General features: G+C 42.9%; 1 protein-coding gene and 1 non-coding gene across 3 annotated transcripts in view; one reads left to right on the forward strand and one right to left on the reverse strand.

The window, feature by feature from the left end:
• The window catches only part of plpp3 (phospholipid phosphatase 3), a 29,445-nt gene extending 4,757 nt beyond the window's left edge, over positions 1 to 24,688 (forward strand). Inside the window, exons 2-7 of one of the 2 annotated variants that reach the window (XM_068319531.1) lie at positions 10,518 to 10,672; positions 13,818 to 13,910; positions 14,597 to 14,784; positions 14,901 to 14,958; positions 18,165 to 18,341; positions 22,389 to 24,688. In XM_068319531.1, the coding sequence (XP_068175632.1) occupies positions 10,518 to 10,672; positions 13,818 to 13,910; positions 14,597 to 14,784; positions 14,901 to 14,958; positions 18,165 to 18,341; positions 22,389 to 22,517 (800 nt within the window). In that variant the 3' untranslated portion in view covers positions 22,518 to 24,688. Of the gene's footprint in view, positions 1 to 10,517; positions 10,673 to 11,238; positions 11,397 to 13,817; positions 13,911 to 14,596; positions 14,785 to 14,900; positions 14,959 to 18,164; positions 18,342 to 22,388 lie in introns of both variants that reach the window. The other variant, XM_068319530.1, reaches the window with a different exon arrangement.
• On the reverse strand, positions 5,006 to 5,079 carry trnan-guu (transfer RNA asparagine (anticodon GUU)). The gene has a single exon. It is a non-coding gene; the product is annotated as a tRNA-Asn (tRNA).
• Positions 24,689 to 27,195: the final 2,507 nt, after the last annotated feature.

The raw sequence follows: 27,195 nt of genomic DNA on the forward strand, positions 1-27,195 counted from the left end.
GGGAGAGGCCCTCACACATACTTTAAACCCAAATGCAGGATGCAGTCCAAAGCTGCTCGCTTTAAATGTGAGGCAAATGGAGCTTTGCATGATTGTAGGTGTTCATCATAGGAGACAAGGTCTGCCAGCCCAAGCACTGCTAATTTGAATGCCAACAAACCAGGTAATTTGATAGGAGTGGGTCTAACATTACTAGTTACGTCTGCTAGTAGTGGCATTCTTTACTTGTTGTACGTGTTTCAGTGTCACTTTTGATGCCCATTATCAGTCTATTACAGGGGCTTGTAGTGCCCTCTTCATGAATTCCCTAGACTAAGGCAAAGCTGAGGACTACACACTGTAGGTATAGGTAGGTAGGTGGGTAACTTTATGAATCCCTTAAGGACGTTCCGCCAGGGAAATTGTCAAATATTGTCAGTACTTGGATATGGTAATTACATCAAAAAATGCATGCTTGTGTTGTCTGTAGCTCTAGTGCTGTGTTGTTTTAATTTTATTGCTGCGGGGCAACGTTGGGATTCATTAGAAAGTGAGACGTTTCTTCTGGAAGATAACCATCACTGCATGACTTAATAAGATAAAGATCATGGCAGCAGTGGTGGCTAGAAGTCTACGAGTCCTGGAAGAATGCAGATGATGTTAAGTCTGCATTTTTATGCAGATGTGTGTTGATGTAGGCGACCAGTAGTATCATGGGTAGCCATCACGGTGACGTGTGGTTGACGTCCGCTGGCGTACGAGTTAAATGACAAGCCCCGGGGGCTTGTGTCTGTACAGAGCTCTGATAATGTGAGACTACTAACCAACACACACAGTCTCCTGGATGGTGTGTGTGTGTGTGTGTGTGTGTGTGTGTGTGTGTGTGTGTGTGTGTGTGTGTGTGTGTGTGTGTGTGTGTGTGTGTGTGTGTGTGTGTGTGTGTGTGTGTGTATGCGTGCGTGCATGTGTGCAGAAGAAAGCACCCAGAGCTGTCATTACAGGGCCTCTATGGCCTGAAGGATTGTGTATTTGTCCTCTGCTGTCTGCAGTTGGACTGCGGGTAGCATGTGCAACACATCTGTGGCTGGACTTGTGTGTTTATGTGTTTGTGTGTGTCCCATGTGGTTCCTGAGGGCAAACCAACGGCATCACCGATGTGACTGTGTGTCCGTGTGCTGGTGCACAAACCAAATGCATTCATCTCTTCCAGCTCATCTCCCAACCCATCCATCCCAACACACAGCTCATATGGGCCATAAAATGCTAAACTGTGACAATAGATTAAGAGCAGCTCTTAGTTTATCCTTTGACAACAATAGTGTAGCTGTCTGCTGTCTGTCTCCACTCTGTCTGTAATTACATGCTCAAACTGTTTATCATTTAAATCAGTCATGATCTCTGGGCAGGACTTTTTTTTTTAGCGTTTAAGCTTTTTTTGTTCAAGTTTTCGTCGACAGTTGTACATAAATACTTTGTGATGTACTCATTTTACACCCATGTAAGTGTTGGAGGTTGAAGGTTTTCTCACTCGTTCCCAGTTGTCTACAGCATCATATGATGTTACATTACAATGATCCAAAATTTCAGCAGCAGTTGATGCTACACCCACATGTATGGAAAAAAGATGCAGCAGCTGATGCTTCATCATAACCAGCAGGCAGAGAGCGGCTCATCTCTTTTGTTATACCACTCTATCCTCTCCTGGGCCTCCTCCCTGCTGTTTCACAGGCCCCTCTGTCTGTCACTTTCCCTTACAACACACTCCTCTGCAATCCTCTGTGTGCACAGGCTCTGTGCATCCAGAGATGGGGGGTTGGGGGTCAGGGAGAATTCACTGTTTCATTGAGAACAATACCCCTTTTGATGCGTCTCAGGGCTCTTTGTTTCCTTAATGAGGACCAATCGGTTTGTGGTAGACAGAAGTAGGATGAGACGGGTGGAGGGAAAAAGTGAATGAAGTATGGGAGAGTGAGAGACCCTCGTCTTTGAGAATTCAATGCCAGACAGTCTGTCAGTGGTTTATGACTGCTGCTACCTCTAATAGTATTGTTGACTGGATTGTAGCTGCAGTGTTTATCTGCTCAGCTGTGGCCGGCCCTGCAGCAGTAATCAGCTCAGCATCTTTACAGACATAGGCCTTATCTGCGCTGCAGCCACTGAGCCAAATCCTTTTACCATACAGAGAAGTGGCTGCAATGGTGCAGAATAAAACCCAGAACATTTACACTGTGTCTCCAGTTTGACACCTATTGTGCTGAAACACAGACCATGATGTATGCAGAGGTGAGCAGCTGAGGGGAAGGAGTGTGAGGAAGGTTCGGAAGCAGAGTCCCATTATATAGACAAAGGCGTCAAGTTTCAAAGACAGCACAGCCCTTTTCTCTGCAGCCAGGCTATTGTCCCAGGGGGTAATAATGCCATTATGGCAACAACAGTGAAACGCCCAGCCATCTAGCCGACCCTCCCGCCCAGTAGCCTGATCTGGCCCCTGGGCTCTGCTCAGATTTCTTATCATTGGAGCAGCTGTGCATTCATCCTCCTCTTTAAACTGACTTAAAACTCCTTAAACTGTGTGGCGAAGAACTGGGAATGTCTTGATGAGATGTAACTGATCTTCTGAAAACATATTATAAATATCGTCTTGCCTCCTGTACCTGGTAATGTGGACCAGAGTTCATTTCCAACAAAACATTGAGTCCAACGGCTCCTCAAGAGTACCTGCAAGCCAACAGCAACATGGGGCAAGAAGCAGCAGACAGAGACTGGCCTTGCAGGTGCCTGCTGGTAAAAGACCCCTAGAGAGTGTCCTGCTGAACGCCTGTGTGTTAAAGGCGTTTATTCCTCTGAATAAAATCTCCCTGAGTAAGCACATGCTTCGGCCAGTGGCCCCCCAGTCGCTGCAGCATTCACACAGAGGGGACAAGGACAGGGATTCGCTCTGCACACCAGTCTGCTGACATCAGCCACTCCTATGTGTGTGTGTGTGTGTGTGTGTGTGTGTGTGTGTGTGTGTGTGTGTGTGTGTGTGTGTGTGTGTGTGTGTGTGTGTGTTATGTGTATGCATATGTGTGCAAATATATTTGTGAGCCTTGCATATACTGTATGTGAGACTCATCACAATAACACATGAAACAAAGCTGATTTCTAAAGCCAAACATGAGTTTAAGTGTAAATATAGTGTACATTCTCTGTATGTTCACGCATGTGTTTATGAACGCATGTCTCCTAAACTGTGATTATGTAAATGGAGAAAGAAGCCTGGGGTGGTTTTTATGCAGCCAAGCTTGTTTATTTGGATTGCAAGTGCATTCTTAAAGCCCTTTGTGGTCAACAACTTAAAAATGTTTGAGAAAGCCTGCGTTGAAGTTGCCAGAGGAACCACAGTAATCCACTTTAACACCCACATAGCCACACACAGGCACACTAACTCACACATAATAGACAGGGTTTCTGTGACATGTGTGCCCTGCTCCTGTGCGCTAGAGTTAGAACCCTAAATGTGCGTTGCGTCCTTCCCCTCTGACCCAATACCCTACAGCTACTTCCAAGGGTCTGACATGAACCTCAGCTAACCCATGCAGTCTGTTCCCAAATGTCTGGGATGCCAAACATATTCAAGCTCATGGCTTTGGTGACCCAAAGATAAAGTAAAAAGTGTGGGCTTCCAAGGGTGTCGAGTGTGAGATTTACGGCAATTTTAAAGCAATTTTTCAAAGCACCAGAGGTCGAATCAGTGTCTGAGTTGCATCCTGGTGAGTGTGTGCCTTCTCTAAATGTTAAGACACATTTTGATACTGAGCTAAGGAGGAAGTTCAAAGCTTCATTTGGGGAGTTACTGTTGATATAATTCACTGAGATTTATTTAATCTCCATGCTAGAGAGATTGTTTGCCTACAGTATTTAATGGGGCTACAGCTCAAATAAAACTATTTAAATAAAAGTTGTGATAGTGTTGAACAGTTGTGATTGTTTGTATTTATATTTCAGGTGACCTCCATTAGTCTGCAAAAGTAACTTCCAACTAAAGCCAGTATTTTTTTTATTTTTTTTTCAGATTTTAAAGGGTCAAAGTGTAATGAAGTGGACGTTTAAAGAAGGACAAAGTGGAAATAGTTCAGTAAAGTGTCACACTAGTCCAGTAGGCTGTAAAGTACCCGTATGGGGTACCCGTGATAACTTTTGACTAAGATATTTACTGAATCAAGAGCAGTTCTGAATATTGGATTTAGTTGTCTTGATTTTAAATCATACACACATTTCCTACAAACACTGACATGATTCCAGCCCTCTCTGATCTCTCTGATCCATTGACAATACACACTCCAACATGCTGGGAAGGCTTTCTGACTTGTAGTTAGGAGAGTCGATTTATTCAGATAATGGACATGAGGAGTCTGCTAACGTAAATAATTCAATAAAGGTTCTCTCTCTCTGCACCAGAGGATCACATAAATCAGTTAATCAGATCAAAAATAGCTGCACTGAGCCTTTTAGTGTTGTGGTTTACCGCAATGTTCTGTTGAAACACAAGTTACATCTTAGGGTGTGTGTACAGCTTGAACTCGTGGAGAACGTCAAAACATCCCTCAGGAGACTGGGATTGGCCTGAAATTGACAGCGGAAGGAAATGGATCTGTATGCAGTGTATTCAAGTCGCATCATGTTTTTTGGTGTGAAGTGTCTTTGAGAAGAATCTTTATATAAAGGGGTTAAATTGTTCCAAATACATTTTAATCATACTTTTGAATTTTATGCTCGGGCTTTTGAGGAATCATTTAGCCCATAAAATGTCTCAAATGTCTAAATGCCTCTTCCAGTTTTCCACAGTCGAATACAGTGTCTGAAAATGTTTTTTTGTCTTACAGCCCAAAACCCAAAGATATTCAGCGTACAGCAACAACCAAAAAAGATGCAAATTTTAATTTTATGAAACAGAAATGGTTGCTAATTTCAGTACATAGATCATTACTTTATCAAAGTAGTTTAGGTAGATATTTTATTAATCCCAGAGGAAATTGTTATGTTTCGTCCCTGGGTGGGCTCAAACCAACAACCTTTCGGTTAACAGCCGAACGCGCTAACCCATTGTGCCACAGAGACAACTTAAATTGTGTTCTGTTGATCCATTAAAACAGTTCTGTCATTCAAGTTCTTGAAAACGTTCAAGAGATTTTAAAGGTAAAAGAACTTTGTGTGTATACAATTAAAATATGTCAGCTGTAACCCTGAAAAAGCTACTATACTATCAAACAAATAACATTACACCCAAGCCAGACATTCTGTTTTTGGGTTGGCAATTGAGTGATGGAGAATAAACCTCCACCTATTCCCTATCAGCTGTGTGATCTGATGCAGAGCCGTGACACATCATAGAGGAGAGGACATATAGTGTGATTGATGGAGGGTCGATGGAGTTGAGCCCACTCCACCCCCGCCCCCTCTAACCTTCCCCTGTATTTCCTCCTTCCACTCTGTGTCATGATGGGTCACATGGTCTGTTTGAAAGACAGGAGGAGGAAATCCTCCATTAGGGCAGACCACAATACCCCTTCCTTTGTCCCGCTCCGCCTCCCATTCACCTCTCACACACTGCTGACATTAAAGCTCAAGCTCACTATAATCACGATTTCTTCTCCTTAAAGCCACAGAAACCATTAAAACGTCAGGACAGGTCTAGAGGGGTGAGAGAACCACAAGACCAGGAGAAAATCACCCATGCCGCAATAGTCTCTGCAGACCTGCAGGTTTTTCTCTGCTGGGAAATTAGTGCCATGTCAAGAGGGTTTAACCTTTTGAGTGACACGGAACATTAACTGTCTTAAGAATAGTTATTGTGTCCTGTTCTGGCAGGGTCTTATGATGACAGGAAATAACACCTGTCAAACTTTGCAATTGTTTTTTTTTTTATGATTACTGTTCACACTCAAATCCCAATCAGTTCTAACTGTGTAAAAAAACTGAAAATTAAAAATTGAAAATGCATTTCCTTTATAGCTAAAGGGAAATTAGACCTAGGGTGCGTGTTTGTACCGCTAATCCAAGCGCTAACTCGCTACACCAAATTTAACTCCAAAGCCAATCAAACAAGCGCCGGCTGGATAATCTCTCTCTCACAGATGTACACATACATGCAAACACAAGTTGGAAAACACACACACACACACACACACACACACACACACACACACACACACACACACACACACACATAGAAATTATACACGCATATGGTTTGTATAAATTTACACATAGGTACACAAACCATATATAAACACACATTAACATTCTTTGCTGCTGTGATATGAAGTATATAGTGAAGCATGAAAATGTGAGGGAGCTTACAGAGTGAAACACCACACACACACACACACACACACACACACACACACACACACACACACACACACACACACACACACACACACACACACACACACACACAAGGCCCCGCCATGACCTCTGTATATAAACAGTGATTCAACCAACCAAAGAAATACCTCTCGCTCTCTCTGACCTGTGTGTTAAGTAGTCTGTAATGACCTGCAGTGAAATGCATGGCAGGATCTGATAAGGCAAATAGAACTGTTCCCCAAACTTGCCAAACCACCCACTTGGGATTTTTGTTTTTTAAAAATTATCCTCCTACATTCAAACTTTTTGGTATTTCTCCCCATTGATGGGTTTTTAGACCTCCGTTAGTTTCAGGAGTGGGTTTGGGCCATTTAAAGGAGCTCAGTGGCTCCGTAGCTCTTCAGGTTTATTGACCCTAAACATACAGAACACAAGGCACAAACTGTTAAAACAGGTTGAAATGAATGCTGAGTTGTGCATTAAGCTTTTTCTGTGGAAGTTAAATGCAAACAGTTCAGGTGTCTCCCCCCTGCAGTTCCATAGTCCCAGGTATCACTGAATGTTGTCATTATTACCTCAAGACAGAGCTTGTGAAATATTTGTTTTTTAATTCACTCTTATTCCACAGTCTGTTTCCAACAGCCCAGCCCACTTATTTCTATTACTCCACTTTCTGTTTTTATCGTTCCCTTCTCTGACACTCCCCCATCTCACCCACCCACCCCTCTGGGTCAGCAGGCCCTGTGAAGGTCACTCGCTCTTTATCCTTTTTCCATTAAGGTGGTCGTATTTCTTCATACTGCTGTTTGATGATGGGTCTCAGGCTGGTTGGGGGGGTTGGCACAGGCCTGTACTGACTGCGGTATGAGGAACATGCCCACATGCCAGACTGTTTTAAAGGGGATGGCATGGGAGGTGCAACAAAACAGCTCGGCATCTCAAGGCTGGGAAGGGTGTGCACAGAGAGACTTTCATAAATTCTCAATAGATACTGTTGAGGTCGTCAATCATGGGCTCTCACTTTCTCTTGCCTGCCTTTTTCAGCAGCTGGTCTACTTGCCAATGCTGCTCTCCAGTCTTAGTTTAGACTCTAAGCATTGGATTGTTGGATTGTTTGTGTGTTTGTGAGTGTGTGCAAGTTTTCCCATGTCTGTTAAGCCCACGACCTCCTCTCCTTTCACACCTCCTCATTAGCATTTGAATCCCCTCTACACAAGTGGGCCAGGGTGGAGGGACCCAGAGAGAGAGAGAAAGAAAGAGAAGGAGGACAAAATGGAAAAACAGAGGAGAAAGACAAAGCCTGATCTGATTTCTGAAGTTTTCCCCCACTGAATGTGTAAGCGGCAGCGAATTAGGGTATTAAAGTTCACTGGGTCATGAAGCTTAAAGACTTGCCTGCGCAGAAATACGAACAGTATCTGCACTAAAATCTGCCCTTTGCTTGTGTTCAGTACTGATTGTCCTGCAGTTCCTTGCCTAGTAGTTGTGTGTTAACAGGCTCACTGGAGGCTCACCCTGCCCACTGGGTGGACCGCATGGTTCTCAGACACCACTGAAGTCTGGTCTAGCCCAGTGTGGGCCTGACACCAGCTCGCCCTGCCACTGCAGCTTGTTTGTGCAGGTGTCTACCCCTGTGACTAACTCATCTGATGCCGTCTGACAAGCACTGGAGAGAAACCAAAAGAAAAAAGCTTTTATGACATTTTAGTGTATTTTACCTGGTTGGGATGTGTTGTTTTGCCATTAGTAGGTGAGATGGCGAAAATTATTCAATACAAACTTCATTGGCATTTGGAGTCTGGTTGTCATGGAAATGTAGATGTGCTCAAGCCATGTATTTTATTAGGTCCTTCATTTAATAGCCTCTTCATGTTGAGCTGAATGTTCACTCTCAACCTCAAAGGTTTCCAAGGATGTTATAAAACAGCTTTTTACAGTGCAAGTTTTCAAAAAAAATGTTAAGACAAGGAAAAACACTAAATTTCTTAAACCATATTTAATTACACTCACGTGTACTTTAACTCCTTTACACCTCAGACGAGGCGTTCTTCTTTCAAGTAGGAGCAGATGTCACAATGTGCATGTTAAGTAACCTGTGAGAGCCTTGAGTGTGTCCACAAGAATGCATAAGAAAGTGTAAGCTGAGGTCTTCATGTTTATTTGAGCGGTTACTGGTGAGAGCCGTGTTTTTCATGACAGACTAGTAACACAATCTCTCTCTCCCATCGCTGGTGAGACAAGCCTTCATGAGCCGATTTCTGACTTTGACCCAAATGTCAAAAATCTCTGTGATGTGAACTAACCAAATGAACCACAGGCTGGAACAGTTTCTGCCGAGTGTGATGCTGAGTGTGTGTCGGTGTGTCTGTGTGTGGGTGTCTGGGACGCCTCCGTGTCTTGAGCCCCCCTCTATTTATGAACTACTAAAGTTGTATGGACACATGCCAAACATTCTATTATGCAAAATGTGTTCCAACGTTGGGTGGGCTTAGTTTTCTTTTTCTTGGTATTCACACATTCTAAAACCCCTGAAAAAAAACTTTGAATGATTTTCAGACATGTATGTATTTCCCCTTCATGATCATAGAATGTGGGTGTGCATAGAGTTGTTGTGTATGTTTCTGAAGTACAGCACTGCTTTCAACTTCTCTAATTCATCATGACCAGTGCATTACAACTTTCCATTCATAAATTTATTTTGTTGCAAAAAGGGTTAACCTCACATTCTCAAAATAGCAGCCTTTAATTGGTTCTTAGACAGGATGGAGAAGCTCCCTCATGTATGAAGGGAACAAGGGGGTGTATATTTAACGATGTAATATTTATTAACACATCAACTTGTGTAACTTTGTTAGATAATAAACTTTGATGAAATTAATCAGTATTTGGGCCTGTCAGCGGAGGAATGAGTAACATATATTTGACTCACAGATGATGGGAACACTGCTGCCTACTGTGGGAGCAGAGATGCTGTTCTTTGGACTGAAAGAATGCTGGCAGGTCTGGAGTCAGTTATGCAGTTGAGATAGCTGTCAATCATTTTGGTTCTCAATCTGCTTTAGTGCATCAAAAAGACGTCATTCTTTTTTGTGTAGAAGTCCAGTAGGGAGAGAGACTGATGTTTACACCGTAAGTGAATCATCAGACTGCATCTCCATACATTACAATTGCAAACTTTCTTCCGCTTCTTTTGCATCCATAATGAGCAGAGTTGGGAACAGCCTGATTTCTTTCTCAGTGACATGTTCTGGAAGAGCTGACTGGATTCTGCCATAAGACACATACAGAAATGACAGATACATACAGTATTTCCCCTTTTTAGTGAAAAATTTGGCTCTGGAAAAGCATCCTAGACAACATGGAGGTGTTCAACATTGAAGTTACTTAATTGTGTTTCAAATAGACAAAGTTTGACTTTATCAGGTGTTATTTTTTAGCAAGGAAAAAATACTAGTGTTGAGTCTGCGGGCTAACTGCCATTTCTTTAGCTTTCTCTGCTGACTCAGTTCTGGTGTAGGACCTGTAGGCCTTATGTTTTGTTTCACGGGTTCATCGTACGCTGTACTCTTCACTCACTGCAACAGCATCATTGCAAATCAAACATGCACACTTCCCCCTGACCTCTATAAAGAAATATTAATTTTCCCAATGTGTCCGATATTTTCTCTACTCACTTTCTATCTTGCATGTCTTCGATTCCACCATACTCTATAACCGTGAGAGTACCATCAATCTTCTCATATGTCTCTCATCAAGGAAAGGGTTAATTTTTCTAAATCAAGGCATTTCAGCTGTTTCCCTGGAATAGCACACACGTTCGCTGCAATTCATAATGCTAACGTTACTCTTGACATCCTATCTGTGTTGCTGGGTTTCTTTTGTCTCCAGTAATGGACTCTAGTCCTGAGTGTGTATTTGCTCTGTCAGGATGGGGATCTCTTAATGCTGAATAAAGCTTACTTTTCAATAGCATGGTCAAACGGAGCATTAGAAAGAATGTTTACCGAGTAAATGCCTTTTCAATGGTGATGCTTCATTGTGTTCACAATGTGATATTCTTTCTTCAGCTTACAGGTAAGTTGCTATATGATGCTGTATGATTCCCCATGTTAGGTGTGTCTTTGGAGCGGCATAGTGTGAATATATAGAATGTGGGAGTTCATCCATCCATGTGTGTGTGTGTTTAGCTATGCTGCCCAGCTTGGCTCTGCACCGTACCTCAGTTCGTCCATACCAGAGGGGTTTCCACTGCAGTGATTCCAGCTTGAGATACACCTTCAAGAAAAGCACCATCCCCTCGTCAGTGCTCACTGTTGTTGGGTTGACACTGCCCACGGTGTCTGTAAGTCCCCCAAGCAAAGAGCATTGGTGTTGGGGACCAGCAAATGCAGAAACAGTGAAGGGTTGGTGGTTCATGGTGGTGGCTGTAAGGGAGTGATGATGCTAGATAGGTTTCAATCAACTACATACCACTGGGCCTTATCCTCAAAGAGTAAAATATGAGTAGAGTTTGGTTTGCCCACTCTGGGTTACCATAGAAACAGGAATTTGCTACAGAACACATATATATATATACATATACATGGTATATATTGTTCTATTTCTGGTTCCCTCAATTGGTCACGCTGGACCATCAAATTAAGAGTTTGCAATGAATGACATCAGTTGCATCTGATGTTGGAAGCCATCACTCCTTTGCCATAAGCCGACCATACATGACATCATCAAGCCTCAACCACTTCTGCCATATCCCATGATCCCCTGGTGCCAGCGTGCTCCTTGTGCTCCCCCTGTTCTCTCCTGTAAATATGTGTGTTACTGACTGGGTACTTTTATTCTTTCTTTCCTTTTTCCTTCTCTCTCTCTCTGTCTTTCTCTGTCTTTGCTCCGCTCTTGTGTCTCTTGTAGCTAGCCTGCCTTTCCTGATCATTGAGACTAGCACCATAAAGCCGTACCACCGAGGGTTTTACTGTTCGGACGAGTCCATCCGCTACCCCAGAAAAGAGGGAGACACCATTAGTGATGCTGTGCTTTGTGGTGTTGGCATTCTTATTGCCATCTTCTCTGTAAGTGGACCTTTACACCTCCCTATGTTTGCAGCCATTAATCCATTTAATAGTCTTGAATATGTTAGTAGTACGATAGATCAGTCTCACTAATATAGCCCCTTAATCAAAAACTTTGAGTGATATATTATGCACCATTTCCTCAAATACTCTATTCTTTTGCTTTAAATGTGTTCTATATGTCCTGACCTTTCATTTTACAATGTATTGCTAATATTCATATATTCTTCTGTGTCAGCTTTAATCCATCCAAGCCGTTTGTAAAGGCTTGTTTTTATTACTTGTCAAAGTGAGTCAGTAAGAGGCCCCCCAGGCGATGTTAGGAATTGTGTGTTTATATGTATTTGGGTGCTGACGCATACATGCCAAAGACCAAAGACCTTTCAAGTCGCTCGTCCGTTCTCATGCCTCAGATTCATCCCTGCCCTCTGCACCCTTCAGATTACTGTGGGTGCATATGTCATGACTCTCTCCCATTCTTGCAGTGCCTCACTGATAGCCTGAGACCTTTAAGCTGCTATCAGCATGAAGTCTTCATTCCCATGACTTGACTCGTGCTCCAGAAAGAAGATTATAGTGCTAGCAGTTTATGGGGCAGGGTGCGGGGGTGTGTGTGTGAGTGGGGGGCCATATTAGTGGAAACTTACTTTAATGACATGTGGTGGAGTATGTGTACATCAATTAGTGCCACGTGGTTATGCTAGATGGTCTTTACAGCCCTCAGACTCTTAGTGGTGCAGCCCCCTCATAAGTTCCCAGACTGAGACGTCGCTTCATTCCCATCTCCTTGCCATCAGCTTGGAGGACACACGCACACACACACACACACACACACACACACACACACACACACACACACACACACACACACACACACACACACACACACACACACACACACACACACACACACACACACACACCAGTGCCAGGAGGCCGTGTGTGTTAGTTAGTTCCCTCACGTATTCACGTGTGGGCCATGCTAGCGTGTCTCATGCATCTGTGTTCCATTAGTGGCGTCTAGTGCCATTCCTTTAATGCACATACATGCACGCTCGCTCATAGCGACAGTGAGCACATGCACACAAATGCACACATACACACACTCACAGGCATCGACAACTGATTCCAGTTGGGACCTTTTGTTTATCTTTGCCACAAGGGAAATCCCAAAAGTCCCGCCAACAGGCCACATTTCCACCGTGAGAAATAAATCTACCAATAATGCGGTAGAGTTCTATAAGTCTACACAGTGATGAGCCAAAGACGATCAGATATCAGAGAGCCTTCTGCTCCAATCAGACAGGTCCTATCTGTACTGACACCCAGAAACATAAGAATAAGCCAAGAAGGGTTCGAATGCAAATGCTGGCGACCCAAATAAACTTGTCAGCCTGCGTTGGTCTCCTATGGATCTAATCTAAGACTAAGATCAAAACAACACATTAGGAATGAAACACAATCAAATGCACAGCAATGTTTGTTTCTTCTGGCTGTGAGCCTGCCAGCTGATCGCCCAATAGACAGGATATATGTGTTTGTCAAGGCTGACAATACAAACACAATCCATGTAAATACACAGGTATTATGTTACAATAGGATGTCTGGGAAACACCAAACTGCAGGCGTGCAGACATGTGGGGTACTACTTATTCTAACTTTACTGTGTTCTGGCTCAGAGATGGGCAGGTAAATATTTTCCTGACAGGTTGTGTGAGATAGTAAAGAAATGAGTGAAGCCTTATATGGAAAAGAAAGGAAATGGGAGATGTTTTTAGTGGTGGAGAGCAGCCAGTCCATATGTAAGAAACCCATGGTGGTTCAGATTTGATTGACATCTCTGTGCCTCAAGGGTCCGCTTGGCTTAAACCCTGTCAGTTTAGAGGTCTTTCCATTGGCCCCGGCACTACTTAAAAGCGTCTGGCTGGAATGATGTAGGATTCATGCAGGGTTAGCCCACTCAACTTAGGCCTCAGTACATCAGTGACCTGATGAAAATCCTCTTCAGTCAGGGCAGTCTCACAGACATTTTCAGGCATCTTTTCTCCTACTTTCACTAATCATCCCTCATATCTTACACTAAAGATACCATCACATCATGGAGCCATGTCACCAGTCATTAATAATCTCACACCCCATCAAAACTGCCTGAGGGAAAGGCAGGCCATGCTCATTCTCTGTTTGTCTGTGTGTGAATCTCACATTCTGTTTCTCTTGTCAGTCCTTCACAAAAAGTGTTTACCCAATCTCTGACTTATCACTTCAATTGGATTAGATTTCCTGCATGATACACTCAATTAGCATTTATATTGCATGTTCATCTTTATCTAAAGCTACTGTAGCATCATATAGCTAGCATTTGTGTTATATTTTTGTTTGAGACATGAACTCTGTATCTCTAAAAACTATTTTGTCTCGTAGATTGTGATTGGAGAATGCTTCAGAATTCACCAACTACATGAGGGAACCAAATCTTTTGTCGGGAATCCTTATGTTGCAGCCCTCTACAAACAGGTCAGTGCTTCATGACCTTGGGTTCATATGTGTATACATTATTACATATATAATTGACTAGCGTAGCCCTTCTGCTAAGCAGCAACTGATTGATCATAGAATTTCTGTGCGTTGAAACTGAAACTCAGTGGATCGGAGCTGTCATGCTTTGACAAACGAATATGCAAGAGAAAATATATGAAATTAATTAAATAGAATGTTAATCCTCAAGGATAAGTTGTCAACGAGCCCAGTTTGCCAGCTAACTCTGCAGCATCTTTCTTTCCATGTTTGGGATCATGTGAATTTATTAGAGGAGTAACACAGGACATTGGTAAAAAAAACAACAAAAAACACCTTTGTTTTCACTAGTTTATGTGAGCAACGTCAGGCGAACTATGCAGAAAAAAAGGCAAAGACTGTCACAGTTAAATAGAACAGTTATTTCACAAACAGCAGGAATAAAGGCTGAATCATCCTACTTTGTTACATTAATAATTTAAAATTACAAATTAAATATTTTGCGAAGGTAGGAAACCTTTGACCTATGGTCTTTGAGATGATTAAGTGTTCACTTAATCATCATAGGTCTTTGAGTGTGACAAGACTTAACTAAGGGTGACAAGACTTAACTAACAATCAATCAATGGCAGCTACTGTACATTAAACGTTATTCTGTCTAATCATCAGCTTGTGTGATCTTACAGATGGGCGTGTTCCTCTTTGGGTGTGCCATCAGCCAATCATTCACTGACATTGCCAAGGTGTCAGTGGGTCGTATGAGACCCCACTTCTTAGATGTGTGTAAACCAGACTTCTCCACCATAGACTGTTCCCTGGGTTACATCACCAACTATACCTGCACTGGTGAAGACAGTGATGTACAAGAGGCCAGGTTTGTGGAAAAAACATTGCAGACACACTTTAATACTGTATGCTGCATTAAAGAATGAATATCAACTATCTGATTGTATTCAACAAGAAATCTGATGATAATATTTCTCTCCACAGGAAATCCTTCTTCTCAGGACATGCCTCTTTTTCAATGTTTACCATGCTCTACCTGGCTGTAAGTAACTGTTAACTGTAAACCGACTCACATATTCAGTACACACACATTCATCAAAGTACATCCAGCCCCAAATCCACACAAATCATAGTTGACAGAGGGAGTCATGAAAGGAGGATTGGCTGTGATTTTTGATTCACTGCCTAAAGAGAAGTAAAACGTTGTTCTCATCCAGTTCTGTTCCTCTGGCCTTTGAGCTCTCCTCCCTCCGTCTATGAAGACTTCCATTCTCCCTGTTCCTCCTCCGAGAGCTGGATGGATGCACTCCACCTGTTATCCTCACAGCAGCTGTGTGTAAACTTCCTGTCTTCTCCCATTTCCCTCAGTTGCTCTCTCCGACTCCACCTGTTGTGGGTGTTGGGTGAGGCTTAGTGCACAGGGGGCAATCGGTGTTTAAAGAAACAGACTCAGTCTTTTGTGTCTGGAGTGGTTACTTGGTGGTCTAGGTTCTCACGGGTTTGTTTGTAGTGTATTGTCACTCAGTCAGGGCTTTCTATGGGTATTTCCCAGCCTCTGGATGAATCTAGGGGCTAAATCTGGTCAAACGGAGTAAAACAAGATGAGAGTAGGAGAAAAAAAGAAAGTAGGAGAAAAAACAGAGGGAAGGAAGATGCATGCAGACCACAGAGTTATACACTACTAACGAGAGCAGTGTTCCAACTGTGGGGAGCTTAGGACCACAGCCAGAGGAGGCTGGTGCACACAGGGAAACCGTGCGAGAGAAGAGAACCAGGGGTGACAGGAGGAACAGTTTGTACTGTGTTTTGAAATAACTTCTAACAAAGCCCACAGTGGAGATATTCCTTGGGAAAAGGAAACCTCTTGTTTTTACCAGCTGAAAGTTAGTCATGTAAGAGAGACCACCCCCTTCTCTGGACGTATCTTTAGATGTAAATATTGTGTCCATCATGGCTGTAAAAGTATTAACCCTACAAAAGATATCATTTTTCTCAAAGAATTCTGATTAAATTTTGTCAGTTTGACAAATGAATATTGAATTATGAATGCATCACATACAAACATCCCTTCTCTGGATGTTTGTATGTTCCAAATTATATTTTGAATATAATTATTCAGAAATAGTTTTGTCCTAAAGAAACGTTAGCAGACATATAAATGAATCCTCTCCTTCTTGGTTCCTTCCCCTCGGTGTCGGCGCACCTGTCTTTCTATTCTTGCTCACCGGGGTGAAGGTGTCATTTCTACAGTTTCTCCAAGGACCCCCAGTCATGTGCGAGTTGACTCCGTGATTTTGAAGTGTTGCATTTCCTGCCGAGCGCGCGGCGCCTCTGACTGATGTGGTTTGAGCCGAGACATAACAACGTTGCTGCTTTCCGAGATGGCAGACAGATAACTGGCACAAACCACAAGAAAGACTTACAGCTTGGCTAAACCACATCCACACATCATCAGACGTGTGTGTGAGGGTGTGTGTGTGGATTCTTCTATCTTCTCATTATTATGTGCACATATCTCTATGTGCACATTTTTATGTAGCAGACAACTGGGTCATTTTTGTGGGTGATCTGTTCCCACAGTGTCTACCATCATAGAGACACATAGCACGTTGTTGCTTAGATAAAAACCAATATGTTTGTGATCAATGTGGCTGTAGCCACAGCTATGCATTTGTCTTAAAATATGGTGTGACTCAGAAGACAGGAAGGGAAGGGGTCTACTGAGTAAAAAGGAACCCCCTTTCACATTCTTTCACACTTTACTGTGTTTTATTTCTTTTGACATCAACTGAGTCAGAGGAAGAAAGAAAGAGGAAGAAGATGTTACGAGGATGAGCTGGATTCCTTCACAAACCACCAGACTTTGTGTCGCTCTCGTCTTCCTCCATCGTGGGAATGTTATTGTTGTTTTTCCCTAGCTCCAATTATTTGAGACATAACATATTTCTGTGAGAGAATCTAGGGTCACAAATCTAGTATGTTGGATTTAAAATGGGGACAATACATGTCAAGATTGTAGAAGGTCGTTAAGTCTATCAGTTTCTTATCACGTGTCCATGCATGTTCTGAATCCGGATTGGATGGGTTATTTGGGTTAACTCACTGTACTTCTTTGAGAGGGTGATGGGCAGGTCACTGTAACTCTTTGTGTTGGGTAAGTGCTCATTCTTACTCCAATCTTTTTTAAAATTGAGCGGTTTAGGATGTTGGGCGAAGGGCTTTTAGCGGATGTTGCATTTGTGGCTGCAGGACATCAGACAAAAGTACTTATCAGTAGTCCTGGCTGGCTACCTGAGAACCAGTGTAAAGGAAACTCTGAGTCTAAACATCCCTGCCAGGGAGGAGAGAACAAAACTGGAAGGGATGGGAGGGATCGCTTCCTCCACTTCCGTGACGAGAAGAACAATGATATAGTGTCGTACAGGAAGTGCGAGGGAGCTTTATCTCCACACCTACAGGAGCTTGTAGTGGATAAGGGTTGCGTGGAGGCGCTGCGGTTGTGTGCAGGTATTGTTAGCCTTCTTGATTATAAAACACAGGTCTGGCATTTTGGGCTGGGTAGACCCCACCCGCTGTCTCTGGGTGTGAGAGACAGGAAGTTAAGTTTGTACAGTGCAGAAGTGCAGGGGGCGTGAGGGACCTGGATTCATCATCCTGTGTGGAGTTGGATAAATTAAGAGCAGATGTATTTGTACTTGTACAAGTGACTAAAAGTGACCTTGTACTTGCTTGTTCCTGTTTTGGCTCTTCTCCATCTCTTTTTTAACACAGGAAAGATTTCTAGCTTTGGGCATCACAGGGGATACATCCGCTTTTTTTGTCTATTTTCTCCAATAGAGAGAAGAGGTCAATCCAACAAAGGGCTGAAACAGTCGTGGCAGGGATTGCATACGTGTGTGTGTGTGTGTGTGTGTGTGTGTGTGTGTGTCTTCCATTGGCTCTGTGGTTGTGCTGTTTTGACAGCTGTGATGTTGAACCATGAATCGGTCTCGTCCCGGTCTCAGGCAGACAGTTGGTGCGTTGTGTGTGTCCTTATGGGTTTGGCCAGTGTGTGCACTTTGATTTAGTCTAGACCTGTCAGAAAGTAAAGAGGTGCACAGGTGCCGCAGGTGAAGGTTTAAAAAGTCAGAAAAAAAAGAACAGCATATGTATAAATCACAGTCTCCAATAACATGATAACATCACACACCCAGCAGAAATGGTTAACACAACCTCACTTTTCTTCTTGCTTCCTGTCTCTCCCCTCAGTTCTATCTCCAATCCAGGTTCACGTGGCGCGGCGCTCGTCTCCTCCGCCCACTGCTGCAGTTCACCCTGTTGATGATGGCCTTTTACACTGGCCTATCGCGTGTCTCCGACCACAAGCACCACCCAACTGATGTCCTGGCAGGCTTTGTGCAGGGAGCCCTGGTGGCCTACTGCATCGTGAGTTCTCACACGTCATTCAAAATAAATACATTCTTATTTATTAGCATTTAAAGTCTTTGAATATGTCGTATGAACAGATACACCGTAATGCAACTTAATACATCTCTATAATTGACCTCTGGGGATCCAATTGACCGATTTCAAATAGTTCACCTCGATATAGCGGCCACTTCACACATTTACTCCTCTGCTTTTTCTGAGAGAGAGCGCAAAGTGAGGAGAATTTGATTCCCTTTAATGAGTAACACATTGCCTGCAGCCATATTAAGCATCCTTCTTTACATTTATAACAAATCGTAGCAGCTGCCAGATGATTTCCTCATCATTACATACAGTAAGCTAGATGGAGCCAGGCAAAATTGGATTGGGTCAAAAGGAAGGAGTGTAAAAGGGAGAGGTATGGGAGATGGATAGAGAGGTGAAGGAAAGGAGGAGAGAGGTTTAGCCTTTCAATCAGGAATGAGACTGGTAATTATTTGGGGGGGTTTATTTGAAGGCTCTGGTTCTAACAGCACAGCAGGCTGCCGCTAAACTCTGCTGCCTGAGAAAAATATAAAGAGGCACACACGCACACACACACACACACACACACACACACACACACACACACACACACACACACACACACACACACACACACACACACACACACACACATCCCTTAACTTTTTTCACAATCCAAATCATGAACGTGGAAAGGATAAGGTTCATAAAATTAAGCACATACACTTACCACATACACAAGAACAATGACACACACACACACACACACACACACACACACACACACACACACACACACACACACACACACACACACACACGGTGTACCTTCTGGATGACATCAGCTTTGACAAGGAGAAAGAAAAGGAATGTTTTCAGAAACTTGCATGACATACGAGTGTGACCTTTCAAGGGGCAGATCTGGCAGGAGGATCGTAGGGAGGGAATTGACAGCAGAGACGAGAATTGTCTGCATCTTGGCTCAGAATGAACGTAAATTTGATCCAACTCAGCTATTCCACAACCTTCACAGTCAGATTAACACACACTGTCCACATCTGCATGCACGCAGACCACATATACACACACACACACACACACCCTCACACAACACACCCACCAATACACACATACACACACTCTTACATAGTCATAGGCGAACCCCTGCCAATCAAGGCGGGGAGGTTAGTTTTACAATCCTTGACGCTCCTTTTGATTTGCCTAGCCTTAGTAGAAACACACATCTGTGAATACTTTAGCTCGGCTGTTTCAGCCTCTCAACAAGCAGCAGAGCAGAAAGGACCTGACAGGAGAGGAGTGGCGTAGGACAGGGAGGTATGAAGCCTGTGCGCCTCACAAAATCAGGCAGAAAGCATAAATCAAAGCCTGGACATCTTTAGTCATGAACAAGTGAGCAGTCCAGTCTTTTCTTCTTTAAAATGTGAAGTTTGACATGTAAGGTCACACAGAAATCGTGGCAGAGCAAGAAGTTTTTAAGTCCGAACAGTCTTTTAAACCTCTCACGTCTACGACACATCGGTTTGATGTACAGTTGCGTTTCATACGCATGGCTTTCATTTATCTTTGGCTGTCAGTGACATCCCATGCTAAAGGCATGACAAAGGCTGCATAAGCAGTAAAACAGCTGATATTGAAGAGCCCTATGGCAGTCTGGGTAATGCAGTCCATGCATGAAAAGAGCCTTCTCCAAACACTAGCTGGAAACAATTCTGATCCAGAAAATAAAATAATGGAGAGAATGAAGTGGAATCAGTTTCAAGTGTGTGGCTGATAATTACTGTTCTGAATATCACATGATTAGTTAAATGATCATGTGACCAAAAAATGCCAGACAAGATGTGTCTGCTGTGTCCTACCTGACACTTCCTATCAGACATGTTGGCCTACTTTTTCCATAGGTGTCATAATATAGGTCAAAAGGAGCGACTCCAGCAGGAAGCAGCTGTGAGAGGGAAAGCTGGGGCAGTGGCTGTTTGTTTTTGGAAGGTCATTGTCACAGCGGTGAGGAGTTGGATCAGGTGTTGTACGAGGAAGGGGACAAGAGGATGCAGTCCCTGTTGTCCAGACTCAAACACTGAAGCAATGTCTGTGTGGTCCCTGAACGTCTGCGGAGGCAGGAAGACATATTTGATCACATTTCACACCCAGCTCAGTTCTGTGCACTAAACTGCTTTCCTAGCCTTGAAAATAAATGTCTGAAAAAGATGTACATATTAAATGACAGTAAGGTTGCATTAATAAGTCCAGTATTGTCTCAGCTCTGTGCATGTAGCATACCCAGAGCCACATCCTCTGACCTACATTGGTTTAAATGCATTTACTGATGCTCGTTTGTGGTTAGGCTGCAAACATTATCAAAGTGAGTTTCATGTGTGTGCAAACAAGTTTATCATATTTTTCCTCGTCATGCAAAAGGGGTCTAAGTGAGCGATGTGGTTTTTTAATAGATATTCACAGTTCCTGCATCTTAGTGCCTTCACTTCCTGTCTGACTCAGCTTCTTTAAATGCCAAGCTTTATACAGTTCAGTCACACACAATTGAAGGTACACGTTCACACATACATAAACATGTAATACAGGAATTAATAATTACACATTTAAATATATATAATTGGCGAACATTTTTTTATATGTATAATAATCCAAGTAAAGAAACTACTCAAACTGCTGACTGTATTGACAAAGAGCCCTTCTAAAATAAGGCTGCTGTTTGACATGGAGGTGTCTATCTACTTGTGACATCATGCAGACAAAGGTCATCGTCGAAGGTCATCGTCTGCTCAGTGAATGTCAAATTGTAATAGAATAGAACGTCTTTATGTCGAGGACCCTCTAAATGAGACATCATGTGTCATAGAATTAAATGACCGACAGTACGTCAACCAACAGGATGAACATCGAAGATGAGTTCATGTATTACCCCCAAGGGCATTCCATGAACAAAGTACCATGTATTTTCCCTGTGTATCCCCTCCAGTGAAAGAGGCATCCACAGTGGGTTCACTTTCTAAGTTTACTGGTGAATAGCAGCCCCCCCCCCCTCCGTCCTCTTTTCCCTGGCACAGGCCCTCTGCTCGCCCTCAGCTGGCAGCACCGAAGGAAAAGCTGCTCTCCAGCCAGTGTGTGTGTGTGTGTGTGTGTGTGTGTGTGTGTGTGTGTGTGTGTGTCAGTCCCCTCCCAAACACACTGCCGCTCATATGTGACACCAGACCCCTGTGAGTGCAAACGTAATCCACTGTTACACTGGACAGTAGTTTCCATGGTGCCTCTTCCTGCCCCCCCCCCCATTTTCCCGTATGGCATATGATGTCATCATGATCGTAGGAAGAGATTTCTTTCTCTCTTTTTTTTTTTTTAAAGTCTTTTCCTTTGTTTGCCAAACTGACTTCATCATTGATGTAAAATGGGAATTCACCCCAGGCAACATTTAATAGATTAGCCAAGGTTCAGTGAATCTGTCAGCTCAGGGTGAACGCCGCTCCAATCCCTTTAGCCACGTTACTCAGCGCTCTCGTGGGACTGCACAGGGTTACAGAGCGAGACGATGGGGAGTTTCTTATCACACTATGAAGTAACGCAGCCTTTTTACGTACTGTAATTGCACTTCAACTCACAGACTCCTCTGCAAATTCCTGAACATGTGGGTGTACATTCAAATCCAGAATCAGCTGGAAATTGTTTTTGAATCAGTATTTTGGATTTCACTTTAAACTTGCTTATTTGAAAAAAACAAAAAAACCCAAACAAACATAGTTTAGTCACCGTTTTTTAAGAAGGCTCATTAAAATTGGTGTTTTTCATTTGGGAAACAGACTCAAGAACCTTAGATAATGTTGTCCTCGCGTAGAAAAGTCAACCACAGATTAAGTTCCTCATTCTCTGCAAAATACGCTACTGATCTGGCATCATTCACTGGTGCATTTGATTTCCCATGGGCTACAAACCATTTTTCTTTCTTGGTAACACCTCTCCTCTGCTTCTCACCCGCCTGACACTACCCTCCCTCTCTGTGTCCACCAGGTGTTCTACGTATCAGACTTGTTCAAGAACAGGGTGAAGCCGGCCACACCTCCGCCCTCGCATATCAAGAAGGAGCTGCTTTCTTCATCTGACATCATCGAGAGGAACAACCACCACAACATGGTGTGAGACAGGCCGCAGTGTCTTCCTGTGACCGAGGAGCCAATCGCAGCGCTGCTCACCTCCCATCGGACAGTAGAATGTAGCGACGAGAGACTGTAGCTGCTACTCACGTGGCATCCTCCTCCCTTTTTGCGGTGCCTGGTGAGGCGCGCTGTGGACTAGGGTGTCAGATTTGAGTTTTGCACAGCAGAGTCCACTCTCACTATCCAGACTTATGTACTATTATGTTAACTACTAATTAACATTTGAGCCCATTGTTTTGAGCACAAACAGAAAAGAATTGGAAGCTATAAGACAAAATGAACTTACAAAAAAAAAAAAATTATGACTGACTCGACAGGCAGAGCTGAGGGTTTGGAGGTTTGATGGAAGTATAACCACAGAAAGGGAAAATACTGAAGAAGTAAAAATGAAGAGACAAAAAGAACAAAACAAACCCCCCCGACAAGGGAGAGAGGGATTCTTCCTCTCTGAACTCTCTGTGGCCTTGAAATGCCATAGGACAACAACTTCCTGAACTATGGGAAGGATATTACTGCAATAACTAGCAGCGTAGAAATATTAACAGTATAGAAAAATGCGACTTACAGCACTGTTTTTAAGTTGTCCGTTATCACCACTCGCTGCCTGACATGTCTAACTTCAAGAAAACTTGACAATGCTGACACCCAGGAGACAGACATTTGAACTTTGAAGCCGACCAAGCTCAGTGTGGTGGTTTCACCAGACTCCACACTCGGGCAGGATAAAGATAGCATAGCATGGCTTCAGCAAAAATCCCCCTGTACCAGTAGGCTACTGTAGGGATCATGTATTGATCCTCATTCAATTTGATCATTTATTGACTGATTACCATCACATCAGTTTAGCAATAAACCGCTCTTCAGGAGCACAAGGTGAAGCCCTCTGATCTCACATACCTCTGTTTCCAGATCAGCAGTTCAAGCTTTTTTAGTGGACTTTCAGAGTGGCCCAAACCCGGGATGTTGCATTTCTTGAGTGTTAGGTGTATTAAAGGATATTATTTTAATGTGGAAGGAGGGCGGCAGATCCTGGAGTCTCCCAGCACCTTTACAAGAAGCATGGCTGTGCCATGTGACTTCCTGGCGTTGGGGCCATCCGTTCAGCTTCCTGACAGGAAGGGATGGGTGTGCAGAGCGAAGGGGAGGTCTGTCACCGTGGAAAGATGATGTATAGCTAAGCTGGCACATTTTATGGGGATGATCTGAGCTCTTTCTGCTGGCAGGGAGGGGCTCTCACCCACCCAGTCACTCATTGGCAAAGGATGTGTGTGTGTGTGTGTGTGTGTGTGTGTGTGTGTGCGTGCGTGCGTGCGTGCGTGTGCGTGCGTACGCGTGCATGTGTGTGTGACCAGTACACTCTTGTGCATGTAGAAGTACATCTTTTGTGTGTTTGAATGTGTGTGTGTCTGTGTGTATGTGTGTGTGTGTGTGTGTGTGTACATACAGTATGTACGAGCGATGTGGCCTGTGAAAAGGACCCCTTCTTGATAATCTGTGTGTGTGTCATAAAACACACACACTATCAGCTGTGCCAAGTGTGCATGAGGTTGTGTGTGCCACTGTGTGTAAGAGACAGGAGCAGGAGAACGTTATATAAACTGTGGATCTAATAGTTCTATTCTCTGGTGAGAAGCATGTTTTACATTATATGTTTATAGGCTGTCCTGTATAATCACTAACAGCTGGACAGATACGTAAGACCTTTTTATTTACAGCCTCCTCAAACAACACACTCCGCCATGTTGCACATCTTTCTCATCGTATAGTCCGTCCTATCATTTCACAAAGCCGTTTTCACTTTTTTTTAAATAAAAATTTAATGTATAGATCACAAAGATTAACTCTGGAAGATATTGTTTCTTAACATGTTTAGATATATCCACTATGATTACAGACCTGTGTTCTTTACAAAATGCTGCTTAAAAAGCATTGATTGACACTTTTTTGTATCTAGATAACTAAACTATTGTAGATTGTAATCGTTACATTTGTTATATACAAGAAATACACCCACAATTGTATTAAAAATCAATATTAGTATTTTTGTATTGTGTTGTTTTTTTTGTACAAAAGACATAGTTGCAATGCTGTTTTTCTCAGCTAAATGTACTTAGCTCCAATACATGTGCTTTTAAATAAAAAGCTCAAACAGTGGTTTGTCTTAAATGGTTTAATTAATGTTTGTCAATTGTGCATGCTTGAAGTGATCCATTTGCTTTCTAAAAGAAATCAGACAGACAGATACATAGACAGACAGACAGATGAATGTTTTTAACTTAAATGTATAGTTTGAGGTTTGATTTGTCACACAACTTGTAGTTTTAATGTAATATTGACATGAATAAGAATAAAAGAAACTGGAAAGAATGAAACATTAGAGCATTCAACCAGTGAATAGTTTAACAGCTTTGTAACCTAAATGAGAAAACAGGTCATCTTTTGAAGAATCATCTGACTGATGTTATCATCACAGTGATATGCGTGTTTCCCTTCAGTGTCTTTAAATCACTCCTTCATTGACAGTGACAGTACAGCTGGTCTGAGGTCCACGGTAAAAAAGCAGCACCAGACTGAGATTTACGGTGCCTGTGAGCAGCTGGTACGCCTGGGGTCAGCCATGCATGGCTGTAATAGTAGAGGGCCTGCTGCTGAGGCAGAGAGAGACCCATGTTGTGGTCGTGTTTGGCAGCAGCAGAGCAGAACAGAACTGGCACAGGGCCACCACAGGGAGGCCAGGCATTACATAGTCGTCTACCTTTCTCAGTGTATTGGTGTGTGTGTCCCACATATTTATATACCATCCATTTGATCTGTTAATTATCATTTAGCACTTCACATGAAGCTGATATGAACTTCTTGCTGTAGAGAAAAGATCACATGATATTTCTTGTTATTGTGTGAAAGATATGATGGTGACGGTGATATTATAACACAAGCTGAACTGAGTACATCCTCCTCTGTGGACTAGGAAATCACAGACAGAAGCAACTCTATACATTCCCTTTTGCATTTCAATAAGTTGATTTCACCACACAGCGCAAGGAATGATAGATATATAGATATATATAAATTGAATATTGCATCCATTTAGAAAAAATAATGATCCAATTTAATGTGGAAAGTAAAGTGTCATAAAACACCTGGTAAGTGTCAGCAGCAACTTAACCCTGTTCTGCTCAACTGTTAGAGATTCCAGGAAAATTGGTGTGGAAAACAATTCCCTTCTGGGAAGAAGCCTGACGGATTGATAATAAATTCTTCCACATACATCTATCAAATAATCGCACACAGTTATGACAATGGTTTAAGAAAGTATACCGCTCTGAAAACAATAGGTTATAAGACGAAATAACCCAATAAAGAATGCAGAATTTAAGAGTGAAAAATGTGGAAAACTGAATTTAGCTTCAAAGCGGTGATGTATTGTAATTGTCAGTGTTCATGTGTTCACCAAATATCTTCACAACCGTTGCAGATAGAAAGATGAAACAAAAAGCACACCACACGGGTGGAAAAGGAGATGAAAATGAAATGATGACCTTGACCTTGAGAAAACTAGGTCAAGGTCAGATTTCAACTTTTGTACACTCAGGAACTGGATAAGGTAGAAAAACAAGGGAGAAGGCCAGTGTGAGTAAGACCACAGATCAAAACTAGTGCTGTGATCTACCTATGCACTAGCTTTGATCTATTGTCTTACTTCTCCATATGCAGGGTAAGTCAGGGGATGTTGCAGTCTCTGACTGCCTTGTTTATATTTGTGGATGATCAGAACTGTGAGTGAAAGTGGTCCGGCAGGCTCTCAGCTGACGATCCCAAACAAGGCTAACAAACAGACTTATTTTCTTGCCATGCAACCGTTGTAGTAAAAAAAATTGCCCATTGGCACACATGATATAAAAAGCATCATGGCATAACAAGAGCACTACTGTAGATGGCTCAGATTTGGCCTGAGTGTTCAAGTATGTGTGTGTGAGTGAGTGTGAGGGTGAGGGAGATGGAGCTGGGTTGTGGTGAGGGTGGCACCTCCAGGGAAGTAGTCTGGAGGTCTAGAGCTCTGAGGGCCTTTTCTTTGCTGCGCAGTTCAGGGAGTGGAGATGCGACAGGACCAGAGTATAGACAGAATAGAGCCAGAGCATAGACAGAGTACAGAGTACAGACCGAGTAGAGCAACAGTATAGACAGAGTAGAGCAACAGTATAGACAGAGTAGAGCAACAGTATAGACAGAGTAGAGCCAGAACATAGACAGAGTACAGCTAGAGCATAGATAGAGACAAAGTAGAGCCAGACTAGATCCAAAGCAGAGCCAGACCACAGACAGAGTAGAGACAACGCAGAGCTAGAGAAAAGACAAAGTAGAGACCGAGTGGAGTAAGAGCATAGACCAAGTAGACAAACAGTATAGACAGAAAAGAGCATGACTAGACAGAGAACAGCCAAGTATAGACCGAGTAGAGACAGAGTTTAGATAGGGTAGAGAATCGACAGAGTACAGCCAGAGTATAGACAAAGTAGAGTCAAAGTATTGACAGACTAAAGCCAGAATATAGACAGACTTGACCTTGAATAGAACTAGAGTAGAGCCAGCAGAGACAGAGTAGAACTAGAGGAGAGCTGATGTGGCTCCAAAGCAGAGCCAGAGCACAGACAGTAGAGACA

The sequence above is a fragment of the Antennarius striatus genome, chromosome 7, assembly GCF_040054535.1.
Source record: "Antennarius striatus isolate MH-2024 chromosome 7, ASM4005453v1, whole genome shotgun sequence".
Taxonomy (NCBI): Eukaryota; Metazoa; Chordata; class Actinopteri; order Lophiiformes; family Antennariidae; genus Antennarius; species Antennarius striatus.